Source organism: Oncorhynchus gorbuscha, linkage group LG13, assembly GCF_021184085.1.
Source record: "Oncorhynchus gorbuscha isolate QuinsamMale2020 ecotype Even-year linkage group LG13, OgorEven_v1.0, whole genome shotgun sequence".
In the NCBI taxonomy this organism is placed as follows: Eukaryota; Metazoa; Chordata; class Actinopteri; order Salmoniformes; family Salmonidae; genus Oncorhynchus; species Oncorhynchus gorbuscha.
Genome location: NC_060185.1, coordinates 16,197,910 through 16,211,486, shown reverse-complemented (window position 1 = coordinate 16,211,486; position 13,577 = coordinate 16,197,910). Strand labels below are relative to the sequence as shown.

Below are 13,577 nucleotides of genomic sequence, written 5' to 3'. Positions count from 1 at the left end.
TTTGGTAGTGGGATGGTTTGGTAGGGGATGGTTTGGTAGGGGATGGTTTGGTAGTGGGATGGTTTGGTAGGGGATGGTTTGGTAGGGGATGGTTTGGTAGGGGATGGTTTTGGTAGGGGATGGTTTGGTAGTGGGATGGTTTGGTAGGGGATGGTTTGGTAGGGGATGGTTTGGTAGGGGATGGTTTGGTAGGGGATGGTTTGGTAGGGGATGGTTTGGTAGTGGGATGGTTTGGTTTGTAGGGATGGTTTGGTAGGGGATGGTTTGGTAGGGGATGGTTTGGTAGGGGATGGTTTGGTAGGGGATGGTTTGGTAGGGGATGGTTTGGTAGTGGGATGGTTTGGTAGGGGATGGTTTGGTAGGGGATGGTTTGGTAGGGGATGGTTTGGTAGGGGATGGTTTGGTAGGGGATGGTTTGGTAGGGGATGGTTTGGTAGGGGATAGTTTGGTAGGGGATGGTTTGGTAGGGGATGGTTTGGTAGGGGATGGTTTGGTAGGGGATGGTTTGGTAGGGGATGGTTTGGTAGGGGATGGTTTGGTAGGGGATGGTTTGGTAGGGGGGGATGGTTTGGTAGGGGATGGTTTGGTAGGGGATGGTTTGGTAGGGGATGGTTTGGTAGGGGATGGTTTGGTAGGGGATGGTTTGGTAGGGGATGGTTTGGTAGGGGATGGTTTGGTAGGGGATGGTTTGGTAGGGGATGGTTTGGTAGGGGATGGTTTGGTAGGGGATGGTTTGGTAGGGGATGGTTTGGTAGTTTGGGATGGTTTGGTAGGGGGATGGTTTGGTAGTGGGATGGTTTGGTAGTGGGATGGTTTGGTAGTGGGATGGTTTGGTAGTGGGATGGTTTGGTAGTGGGAAGGTTTGGTAGTGGGAAGGTTTGGTAGGGGATGGTTTGGTAGGGGATGGTTTGGTAGGGGATGGTTTGGTAGGGGATGGTTTGGTAGGGGATGGTTTGGTAGGTGATGGTTTGGTAGGGGATGGTTTGGTAGGGGATGGTTTGGTAGGGGGAAGGTTTGGTAGGGGATGGTTTGGTAGGGGATGGTTTGGTAGGGGATGGTTTGGTAGTGGGAAGGTTTGGTAGGGGATGGTTTGGTAGGGGATGGTTTGGTACGGGATGGTTTGGTAGGGGATGGTTTGGTAGGGGGATGGTTTGGAAGTGGTGTGCTAGTGCTTTGGTTTGGTAGGGGATGGTTTGGTAGGGGATAGTTTGGTAGGGGATGGTTTGGTAGTGGGAAGGTTTGGTAGGGGGATGGTTTGGTAGTTGATGGTTTGGTAGGGGATGGTTTGGTAGTGGGAAGGTTTGGTAGTGGGAAGGTTTGGTAGGGGATGGTTTGGTAGGGGATGGTTTGGTAGGGGATGGTTTGGTAGGGGATGGTTTGGTAGTGCTTTGGTTTGGTAGGGGGATGGTTTGGTAGGGGATGTTTGGTAGGGGATGGTTTGGTAGGGCGATGGTTTGGTAGGGGGATGGTTTGGTAGTGGTGTGCTAGTGCTTTGGTTTGGTAGGGGATGGTTTGGTAGGGGACAGTTTGGTAGGGGATGGTTTGGTAGTGGGAAGGTTTGGTAGGGGGATGGTTTGGTAGGGGATGGTTTGGTAGTGGGAAGGGAATGGTTTGGTAGGGGATGGTTTGGTAGGGGATGGTTTGGTAGGGGATGGTTTGGTAGGGGATAGTTTGGTAGGGGGATGGTTTGGTAGGGGAAGGTTTGGTAGGGGATGGTTTGGTAGGGGATGGTTTGGTAGGGGATAGTTTGGTAGGGGATAGTTTGGTAGTGGGAAGGTTTGGTAGGGGGATGGTTTGGTAGTGGGATGGTTTGGTAGGGGATGGTTTGGTAGTGGGATGGTTTGGTAGGTGATGGTTTGGTAGGGGATGGTTTGGTAGTGGGATGGTTTGGTAGGGGATGGTTTGGTAGTGGGATGGTTTGGTAGGGGATGGTTTGGTAGGGGATGGTTTGGTAGGGGATGGTTTGGTAGGGGGATGGTTTGGTAGGGGATGGTTTGGTAGGGGATGGTTTGGTAGGGGATGGTTTGGTAGGGGATGGTTTGGTAGGGGATGGTTTGGTAGGGGATGGTTTGGTAGGGGATGGTTTGGTAGGGGATGGTTTGGTAGGGGATGGTTTGGTAGGGGGAAGGTTTGGTAGGGGATGGTTTGGTAGGGGATGGTTTGGTAGGGGATGGTTTGGTAGGGGATGGTTTGGTAGGGGATGGTTTGGTAGGGGATGGTTTGGTAGGGGATGGTTTGGTAGGGGATGGTTTGGTAGGGGATGGTTTGGTAGGGGATGGTTTGGTAGGGGATGGTTTGGTGTGGGAAGGTTTGGTAGGGGATGGTTTGGTAGGGGATGGTTTGGTAGGGGATGGTTTGGTAGTGGGAAGGTTTGGTAGGGGATGGTTTGGTAGGGGATGGTTTGGTAGGGGATGGTTTGGTAGGGGATAGTTTGGTAGGGGATGGTTTGGTAGTGGGATGGTTTGGTAGGGGGATGGTTTGGTAGGGGATGGTTTGGTAGGGGGATGGTTTGGTAGGGGATGGTTTGGTAGTGGGATGGTTTGGTAGGGGGATGGTTTGGTAGGGGAAGGTTTGGTAGGGGATGGTTTGGTAGTGGGATGGTTTGGTAGGGGGATGGTTTGGTAGTGGGAAGGTTTGGTAGGGGATGGTTTGGTAGGGGATGGTTTGGTAGTGATGTGCTAGTGCTTTGGTTTGGTAGGGGATGGTTTGGTAGGGGGATGACTACAGTGTGATAGGGGATGACTACAGTGTGATAGGGGAGTGGCTGCAGTGTGGTAGGGGGTGGTTGCAGTGTGGTAGGGGGTGGCTGCAGTGTGATAGGGGGTGGCTGCAGTGTGATAGGGGGTGGCTGCAGTGTGATAGGGGGTGGCTGCAGTGTGGTAGGGGGTGGCTGCAGTGTGGTAGGGGGTGGCTGCAGTGTGGTAGGGGGTGGCTGCAGTGTGGTAGGGGGTGGCTGCAGTGTGGTAGGGGGTGGCTGCAGTGTTTGGTAGGGGGTGGCTGCAGTGTTTGGTAGGGGGTGGCTGCAGTGTGGTAGGGGGTGGCTGCAGTGTTTGGTAGGGGGATGGCTGCAGTGTGGTAGGGGTTGCAGTGTTTGGTAGCTGCAGTGTTTTTGTAGGGGGATGGCTGCAGTGTGAGCTGGTCAGTGGTGATTCAACCACGGAGTGAGTAGTTATACCGGTCATGTTGCTGTGTGGTTGTGTTGCGGTCCAGGTGGATGAGCAGCAGCTGAAAAGGCAGCTGGATGAGATCACGGTCATCATTAAAGTTAGAGAGAAGTTGAACCTCAACTCCAGCATTCCTGTGAGTAATACAGTACATTCACACACATCTCAACTCCAGAGTTCCTGTGAGTAATACTGTACACACATCTCAACTCCAGCGTTCCTGTGAGTAATACTGTACACACATCTCAACTCCAGCGTTCCTGTGAGTAGTACTGTACACACATCTCAACTCCAGCGTTCCTGTGAGTAATACAGTACATTCACACACATCTCAACTCCAGCGTTCCTGTGAGTAATACTGTACACACATCTCAACTCCAGCGTTCCTGTGAGTAATACTGTACACACATATCAACTCCAGCGTTCCTGTGAGTAATACAGTACATTCACACACATCTCAACTCCAGCGTTCCTGTGAGTAATACTGTACACACATCTCAACTCCAGCGTTCCTGTGAGTAATACTGTACACACATCTCAACTCCAGCGTTCCTGTGAGTAATACTGTACACACATCTCAACTCCAGCGTTCCTGTGAGTAATACAGTACATTCACACACATCTCAACTCCAGCGTTCCTGTGAGTAATACTGTACACACATCTCAACTCCAGCGTTCCTGTGAGTAATACTGTACACACATCTCAACTCCAGCGTTCCTGTGAGTAATACAGTACACACATCTCAACTCCAGCGTTCCTGTGAGTAATACTGTACACACATCTCAACTCCAGCGTTCCTGTGAGTAATACTGTACACACATCTCAACTCCAGCGTTCCTGTGAGTAATACTGTACACACATCTCAACTCCAGCGTTCCTGTGAGTAATACTGTACACACATCTCAACTCCAGCGTTCCTGTGAGTAATACTGTACACACATCTCAACTCCAGCGTTCCTGTGAGTAATACAGTACATTCACGCACATCTCAACTCCAGCGTTCCTGTGAGTAATACTGTACACACATCTCAACTCCAGCGTTCCTGTGAGTAATACTGTACACACATCTCAACTCCAGCGTTCCTGTGAGTAATACTGTACACACATCTCAACTCCAGCGTTCCTGTGAGTAATACTGTACACACATCTCAACTCCAGCGTTCCTGTGAGTAATACTGTACACACATCTCAACTCCAGCGTTCCTGTGAGTAATACTGTACACACATCTCAACTCCAGCATTCCTGTGAGTAATACTGTACACACATCTCAACTCCAGCGTTCCTGTGAGTAATACTGTACACACATCTCAACTCCAGCGTTCCTGTGAGTAATACAGTACATTCACACACATCTCAACTCCAGCGTTCCTGTGAGTAATACTGTACACACATCTCAACTCCAGCGTTCCTGTGAGTAATACTGTACACACATCTCAACTCCAGCGTTCCTGTGAGTAATACTGTACACACATCTCAACTCCAGCGTTCCTGTGAGTAATACTGTACACACATCTCAACTCCAGCGTTCCTGTGAGTAATACTGTACACACATCTCAACTCCAGCGTTCTTGTGAGTAATACTGTACACACATCTCAACTCCAGCGTTCCTGTGAGTAATACTGTACACACATCTCAACTCCAGCGTTCCTTTGAGTAATACTGTACACTCACACACATCTCAACTCCAGAGTAATACTGTACACTCACACACATCTCAACTCCAAGGTTTCTGTGAGTCACACAAACTTCTCATGTGTTTGCAGTGTTCTGCTGCAACCCAATGTGCTTTAACGCATGTGTGTGTGTTGTGCAGGCGTCGGGGTCAGCAGGTGACTTCATCTGTACAGTGTACCTGGAGGAGAAGAAGGAGACGGCAGAGCAGCATGTCAAGGTGATCTCTCACCTCTGACCTTAACTAACCCTTCAGACCTCACCTTTATCACAATAGGGAAATAGAGTAAGAAGAGGTCCAGAATGTGACTCCCTCCACTGCTCTCCCCTCCAGATCCCTGGTTCTATGACGGCCGCAGAGCTGACCTGTGAGATTCTGGACCGGCGGAAGATCCAGGTCAGAGAGAAAGACTACTGGAGCTGCTGGGAGGTCAGCCAGAAGGACGAGACCGGTGAGTGGAGAGAGAGATGAGAGGTCAGTCAGAAGGAGGAGAGCGGTGAGTGGAGAGAGAGATGAGAGGTCAGTCAGAAGGAGGAGAGCGGTGAGTGGAGAGAGAGATGAGAGGTCAGTCAGAAGGAGGAGAGCGGTGAGTGGAGAGAGAGATGAGAGGTCAGTCAGAAGGAGGAGAGCGGTGAGTGGAGAGAGAGATGAGAGGTCAGTCAGAAGGAGGAGAGCATTGAGTGGACAGAGAGATGAGAGGTCAGTCAGGGATGGAGGAGGGGACAGAGGTATGGTGAGTGGACAGAGGTATGGGATGGAGAGGAAGGGGACAGATGATGAGAGGGAAGTCAGTCAGGTAGGGGATGGAGAGGAAGGGGACAGAGGTATGGGATGGAGAGGAAGGGGACAGAGGTATGGGATGGAGAGGAAGGGGACAGAGGTATGGGATGGAGAGGAAGGGGACAGAGGTATGGGATGGAGAGGAAGGGGACAGAGGTATGGGATGGACAGAGGTAGGGGATGGAGGGGGGACAGAGGTATGGGATGGAGAGGAAGGGGACAGAGGTATGGGATGGAGAGGAAGGGGACAGAGGTATGGGATGGAGAGGAAGGGGACAGAGGTATGGGATGGAGAGGAAGGGGACAGAGGTATGGGATGGAGAGGAAGGGGACAGAGGTATGGGATGGAGAGGAAGGGGACAGAGGTATGGGATGGAGAGGAAGGGGACAGAGGTATGGGATGGAGAGGAAGGGGACAGAGGTATGGGATGGAGAGGTAATGGGGAAGGGGACAGAGGTATGGGATGGAGAGGAAGGGGACAGAGGTATGGGATGGAGAGGAAGGGGACAGAGGTATGGGATGGAGAGGAAGGGGACAGAGGTATGGGATGGAGAGAGGAAGGGGACAGAGGTATGGGATGGAGAGGAAGGGGACAGAGGTATGGGATGGAGAGGAAGGGGACAGAGGTATGGGATGGAGAGGAAGGGGACAGAGGTATGGGATGGAGAGGAAGGGGACAGAGGTATGGGATGGATGGAGGAAGGGGACAGAGGTATGGGATGGAGAGGAAGGGGACAGAGGTATGGGATGGAGAGGAAGGGGACAGAGGTATGGGATGGAGAGGAAGGGGACAGAGGTATGGGATGGAGAGGAAGGGGACAGAGGTATGGGATGGAGAGGAAGGGGACAGAGGTATGGGATGGAGAGGAAGGGGACAGAGGTATGGGATGGAGAGGAAGGGGACAGAGGTATGGGATGGAGAGGAAGGGGACAGAGGTATGGGATGGAGAGGAAGGGGACAGAGGTATGGGATGGAGAGGAAGGGGACAGAGGTATGGGATGGAGAGGAAGGGGACAGAGGGATATGGGATGGAGAGGAAGGGGACAGAGGTATGGGATGGAGGAAGGGGACAGAGGTATGGGATGGAGAGGAAGGGGACAGAGGTATGGGATGGAGAGGAAGGGGACAGAGGTATGGGATGGAGAGGAAGGGGACAGAGGTATGGGATGGAGAGGGACAGGGTATGGGATGGAGAGGAAGGGGACAGAGGTATGGGATGGAGAGGAAGGGGACAGAGGTATGGGATGGAGAGGAAGGGGACAGAGGTATGGGATGGAGAGGAAGGGGACAGAGATATGGGATGGAGAGGAAGGGGACAGAGATATGGGATGGAGAGCAAGGGGACAGAGATATGGGATGGAGAGCAAGGGGACAGAGATATGGGATGGAGAGGAAGGGGACAGAGGAATGGAGAGGAAGGGGACAGAGATATGGAGAGGAAGGGGACAGAGATATGGGATGGAGAGGAAGGGGACAGAGATATGGGATGGAGAGGAAGGGGACAGAGATATGGGATGGAGAGGAAGGGGACAGAGATATGGGATGGAGAGGAAGGGGACAGAGGTATGGTATGGAGAGGAAGGGGACAGAGGTATGGAGAGGATGGAGAGAGGAAGGGGACAGAGGTATGGTATGGAGAGGAAGGGGACAGAGGTATGGGATGGAGAGGAAGGGGACAGAGATATGGGATGGAGAGGAAGGGGACAGAGGGATGGGATGGAGAGGAAGGGGACAGAGGGATGGAGAGGAAGGGGACAGAGGGATGGAGAGGAAGGGGACAGAGGGATGGAGAGGAAGGGGACAGAGGTATGGGAGGAGAGGAAGGGGACAGAGGTATGATGGAGAGGAAGGGGACAGATGGAGAGGAAGGGGACAGAGGTATGGGATGGAGAGGAAGGGGACAGAGGGATGGAGAGGAAGGGGACAGAGGGATGGAGAGGAAGGGGACAGAGGTATGGGATGGAGAGGAAGGGGACTGAGGTATGGGATGGAGAGGAAGGGGACTGAGGTATGGGATGGAGAGGAAGGGGACTGAGGTATGGGATGGAGAGGTGGGGACAGAGGTATGGGATGGAGAGGTGGGGACAGAGGTATGGGATGGAGAGGAAGGGGACAGAGATATGGGATGGAGAGGAAGGGGACAGAGGTATGGGATGGAGAGGAAGGGGACAGAGGTATGGGATGGAGAGGAAGGGGACAGAGGTATGGGATGGAGAGGAAGGGGACAGAGGTATGGGATGGAGAGGAAGGGGACAGAGGTATGGGATGGAGAGGAAGGGGACAGAGGGATATGGGATGGAGAGGAAGGGGACAGAGGTATGGGATGGAGAGGAAGGGGACAGAGGTATGGGATGGAGAGGAAGGGGACAGAGGTATGGGATGGAGAGGAAGGGGACAGAGGGGATGGAGAGGAAGGGGACAGAGGTATGGGATGGAGAGGAAGGGGACAGAGGTATGGGATGGAGAGGAAGGGGATGGAGAGGAAGGGGACAGAGGTATGGGATGGAGAGGAAGGGGACAGAGGTATGGGATGGAGAGGAAGGGGACAGAGGTATGGGATGGAGAGGAAGGGGACAGAGGTATGGGATGGAGAGGAAGGGGACAGAGGTATGGGATGGAGAGGAAGGGGACAGAGGTATGGGATGGAGAGGAAGGGGACAGAGGTATGGGATGGAGAGGAAGGGGACAGAGGTATGGGATGGAGAGGTGGGGAGAAGTGATGCTGCTGTTGAAGCTCTGTTCTGTTTGTCTCTCTCCTCTCACTCTCTCTCACTCTCTCTCACTCTCCTCTCACTCTCCTCTCACTCTCCTCTCACTCTCCTCTCACTCTCCTCTCACTCTCCTCTCACTCTCTCTCACTCTCCTCTCACTCTCCTCTCACTCTCTCTCACTCTCCTCTCACTCTCCTCTCACTCTCTCAGAGCGTCCGTTGCATCATCTGGAGCGTGTGTTACCCATCCTACACTCTCTGGGTACCGACTCCCACCTGCTGGTCAAAAAGAACCTGGCCATGGAGGCCATACTGGTCTACCTGGGTACACACACACACACTAACACACACGCATACATGTGGTTACCGGGTTAAAACAGAAACAACTCAAAGATAAACAGTTTAGGCATTAGTTATGAGTGGTTAAGGTTGGGGTTATGGCTTGCTAGAGCATTGCTGTAGGTGCAGTGCTCTGAGTGGTTAAGGTTGGGGTTATGGCTTGCTAGAGCATTGCTGTAGGTGCAGTGCTCTGAGTGGTTAAGGTTGGGGTTAAGGCTTGCTAGAGCATTGCTGTAGGTACAGTGCTCTGAGTGGTTAAGGTTGGGGTTAAGTCTTGCTAGAGCATTGCTGTAGGTGCAGTGCTCTGAGTGGTTAAGGTTGGGGTTATGGCTTGCTAGAGCATTGCTGTAGGTGCAGTGCTCTGAGTGGTTAAGGTTGGGGTTATGGCTTGCTAGAGCATTGCTGTAGGTGCAGTGCTCTGAGTGGTTAAGGTTGGGGTTATGGCTTGCTAGAGCATTGCTGTAGGTGCAGTGCTCTGAGTGGTTAAGGTTGGGGTTAAGGCTTGCTAGAGCATTGCTGTAGGTGCAGTGCTCTGAGTGGTTAAGGTTGGGGTTATGGCTTGCTAGAGCATTGCTGTAGGTGCAGTGCTTGAGTGGTTAAGGTGAGTGGTTAAGGTTGGGGTTATGGCTTGCTAGAGCATTGCTGTAGGTGCAGTGCTCTGAGTGGTTAAGGTTGGGGTTATGGCTTGCTAGAGCATTGCTGTAGGTGCAGTGCTCTGAGTGGTTAAGGTTGGGGTTATGGCTTGCTAGAGCATTGCTGTAGGTGTAGTGCTCTGAGTGGTTAAGGTTGGGGTTAAGGCTTGCTAGAGCATTGCTGTAGGTGTAGTGCTCTGAGTGGTTAAGGTTGGGGTTAAGGCTTGCTAGAGCATTGTTGTAGGTGCAGTGTTCTGAGCAGCACCAGTTCACTCCCATTTCTGGGTGAATGTTGTATTTTATTTTATTGTGAGCATATATTCACGTTCTCAGGACCTTTTCAAACACCTGGAATCTAAGTTTGTTTCTAGGGATCAGGCTGCTAACACACAATTGAATTGACTTCTCAGCTCTACTATTACCCCTATACTGTTTCCGATTTGGTACGATCCGTCCCCCCATAGCCAGTAAAGTGGATGTGTCCAAGCACGGGATGGTGAAGTTCCGGGAGGAGAGGAGCATTCTGGGATTGGGACTGAACACCGGCAGCTTCCACGACCGCTACTTCATCCTAAACACTGTCTCCCTCAGGATGTACAAGGAAGTGCGGGTAAGACACACACAGACACACACACACAGACACACACACACAGACACACACACACAGACACAGACACAGACAGAGCTAATCTGTCTGTTTTGTTTCCCTGTAGAGTAATCGTTCAGAGAGGGAATGGCAGGTGAAGAATCTGAGGGTCTATCTAGGCATCAAGAAGAAACTACGACCACCCACCTGGTCAGAACACCTCTCTGTCCTCTCCTCCTGCCTGGTCAGAACACCTCTCTGTCCTCTCCTCCTGCCTGATCAGAACACCTCTCTGTCCTCTCCTCCTGCCTGATCAGAACACCTCTCTGTCCTCTCCTCCTGCCTGGTCAGAACACCTCTCTGTCCTCTCCTCCTGCCTGGTCAGAACACCTCTCTGTCCTCTCCTCCTGCCTGGTCAGAACACCTCTCTGTCCTCTCCTCCTGCCTGGTCAGAACACCTCTCTGTCCTCTCCTCCTGCCTGGTCAGAACACCTCTCTGTCCTCTCCTCCTGCCTGGTCAGAACACCTCTCTGTCCTCTCCTCCTGCCTGGTCAGAACACCTCTCTGTCCTCTCCTCCTGCCTGGTCAGAACACCTCTCTGTCCTCTCCTCCTGCCTGGTCAGAACACCTCTCTGTCCTCTCCTCCTGCCTGGTCAGAACACCTCTCTGTCCTCTCCTCCTGCCTGATCAGAACACCTCTCTGTCCTCTCCTCCTGCCTGGTCAGAACACCTCTCTGTCCTCTCTGTCTCCTCCTGCCTGATCAGAACACCTCTCTGTCTGTCCTCTCCTCCTGCCTGATCAGAACACCTCTCTGTCCTCTCCTCCTGGTCAGAACACCTGCCTGAGTCAGAACACCTCTCTGTCCTCTCTCTCCTGCCTGGTCAGAACACCTCTCTGTCCTCTCCTCCTGCCTGGTCAGAACACCTCTCTGTCCTCTCCTGTCTAGTCAGAACACCTCTCTGTCCTCTCCTCCTGCCTGGTCAGAACACCTCTCTGTCCTCTCCTGTCTAGTCAGAACACCTCTCTGTCCTCTCCTCCTGCCTGGTCAGAACACCTCTCTGTCCTCTCCTCCTGCCTGGTCTCTCTGTCCTCTCCTCCTGCCTGGTCAGAACACCTCTCTGTAGTTGGGGTCTGACTGTGATGTTTCCTATCTCTCTCTCTCCTGTAGTTGGGGTCTGACTGTGATGTTTCCTATCTCTCTCTCCTCCTGTAGTTGGGGTCTGACTGTGATGTTTCCTATCTCTCTGTCTCTATGTAGTTGTCCTCTCCTCCTGGGTCTGACTGTGATGTTTCTGACTATCTCTCTCTCTATGTAGTTGGGGTCTGACCGTGATGTTTCCTATCTCTCTATGTTTGGGGTCTGACTGTGATGTTTCCTATCTCTCTCTCTATGTAGTTGGGGTCTGACTGTGATGTTTCCTATCTCTCTCTATGTAGTTGGGGTCTGACTGTGATGTTTCCTATCTCTCTCTCTATGTGATGTTTCCTATCTCTCTCTATGTAGTTGGGGTCTGACTGTGATGTTTCCTATCTCTCTCTATGTAGTTGGGGTCTGACTGTGATGTTTCCTATCTCTCTCTATGTAGTTGGGGTCTGACTGTGATGTTTCCTATCTCTCTCTCTATGTAGTTGGGGTCTGACTGTGATGTTTCCTATCTCTCTCTATGTAGTTGGGGTCTGACTGTGATGTTTCCTATCTCTCTCTCTATGTAGTTGGGGTCTGACTGTGATGTTTCCTCTCTCTCTATGTAGTTGGGGTCTGACTGTGATGTTTCCTATCTCTCTCTATGTAGTTGGGGTCTGACTGTGATGTTTCCTATCTCTCTCTATGTAGTTGGGGTCTGACTGTGATGTTTCCTATCTCTCTCTCTATGTAGTTGGGGTCTGACTGTGATGTTTCCTATCTCTCTCTCTATGTAGTTGGGGTCTGACTGTGATGTTTCCTATCTCTCTCTATGTAGTTGGGGTCTGACTGTGATGTTTCCTATCTCTCTCTATGTAGTTGGGGTCTGACTGTGATGTTTCCTATCTCTCTCTATGTAGTTGGGGTCTGACTGTGATGTTTCCTATCTCTCTCTATGTAGTTGGGGTCTGACTGTGATGTTTCCTATCTCTCTCTATGTAGTTGGGGTCTGACTGTGATGTTTCCTATCTCTCTCTCTATGTAGTTGGGGTCTGACTGTGATGTTTCCTATCTCTCTCTCTATGTAGTTGGGGTCTGACTGTGATGTTTCCTATCTCTCTCTCTATGTAGTTGGGGTCTGACCGTGATGTTTCCTATCTCTCTCTCTATGTAGTTGGGGTCTGACTGTGATGTTTCCTATCTCTCTCTCTATGTAGTTGGGGTCTGACTGTGATGTTTCCTATCTCTCTCTCTATGTAGTTGGGGTCTGACTGTGATGTTTCCTATCTCTCTCTCTATGTAGTTGGGGTCTGACTGTGATGTTTCCTATCTCTCTCTCTATGTAGTTGGGGTCTGACCGTGATGTTTCCTATCTCTCTCTCTATGTAGTTGGGGTCTGACTGTGATGTTTCCTATCTCTCTTTATGTAGTTGGGGTCTGACCGTGATGTTTCCTATCTCTCTCTATGTAGTTGGGGTCTGACTGTGATGTTTCCTATCTCTCTTTATGTAGTTGGGGTCTGACCGTGATGTTTCCTATCTCTCTCTATGTAGTTGGGGTCTGACCGTGATCTATAAAAGTGAAAAACCGGAGAAACCAGAGAAGCAGCAATGGTGAGTCCCTGAATGTGTGTCCTCTGTCTGTGTATGCTATGCAGTATGTCCAGTATATCTGGAGGCCTACTGAGCTGCACACACCAGGGAATAGGGGTCTGCAATGGGAGATCTTTTTCAGACGAGAAGAACTCAAAATCCACTTTTTATTCTGGCTTTGACTAATCCTGTAAAAACACACCTTACATCCTGACCATATCCCATGTCTATCTTGTGTTTCCTACTCATCTTAGCTTGTCCCCAAATAAAATGTAACAGTTATTTCTGTTCTGCTGCTTACTGTATTGAAACCCCAAAATAAAAAACAGTGTTATGGAAAATCTCCTCGACCGCTGTAAACAAAGACTCCAGTATTTCAAAAAGAGGCTTTATCCTCTCACAATCCATAAAACTGTGGAAATCGTTTATCTTATATTACAAAAAGGACATCAATCTCCAACATCTGAATTAATAACAACACCCTCCATTACATTTCACCAGTCCCCTGTTACAGTGTTCTCCATGCTGGCTTTACCTTGTCATCAACACCCTCCATTACATACCACCAGTCCCCTGTTACAGTGTTCTCCATGCTGGCTTTACCTTGTCATCAACACCCTCCATTACATACCACCAGTCCCCTGTTACAGTGGTCTCCATGCTGGCTTTACCTTGTCATCAACACCCTCCATTACATACCACCAGTCCCCTGTTACAGTGTTCTCCATGCTGGCTTTACCTTGTCATCAACACCCTCCATTACATACCACCAGTCCCCTGTTACAGTGTTCTCCATGCTGGCTTTACCTTGTCATCAACACCCTCCATTACATACCACCAGTCCCCTGTTACAGTTCTCCATGCTGGCTTTACCTTGTCATCAACACCCTCCATTACATACCACCAGTCCCCTGTTACAGTGTTCTCCATGCTGGCTTTACCTTGTCATCAACACCCTCCATTACATATCACC

At 51.0% G+C, this 13,577-nt stretch overlaps 1 protein-coding gene across 6 annotated transcripts in view; it reads left to right on the top strand.

Annotated features, from left to right (window-relative positions):
- The window catches only part of LOC123992544 (arf-GAP with Rho-GAP domain, ANK repeat and PH domain-containing protein 1-like), a 119,541-nt gene that overhangs the window by 90,275 nt on the left and 15,689 nt on the right, over positions 1–13,577 (top strand). For 4 of the 6 annotated variants that reach the window (XM_046293755.1, XM_046293753.1, XM_046293754.1 and 1 more), the window contains 7 exons: positions 3,211–3,300; positions 4,981–5,058; positions 5,173–5,290; positions 8,543–8,656; positions 9,767–9,912; positions 10,016–10,098; positions 12,566–12,625. In XM_046293755.1, the coding sequence (XP_046149711.1) occupies positions 3,211–3,300; positions 4,981–5,058; positions 5,173–5,290; positions 8,543–8,656; positions 9,767–9,912; positions 10,016–10,098; positions 12,566–12,625 (689 nt within the window). Of the gene's footprint in view, positions 1–3,210; positions 3,301–3,379; positions 4,411–4,980; positions 5,059–5,172; positions 5,291–8,542; positions 8,657–9,766; positions 9,913–10,015; positions 10,133–12,565; positions 12,626–13,577 lie in introns of those variants that run through there. The other 2 variants (XR_006831266.1, XM_046293756.1) reach the window with 2 other exon arrangements.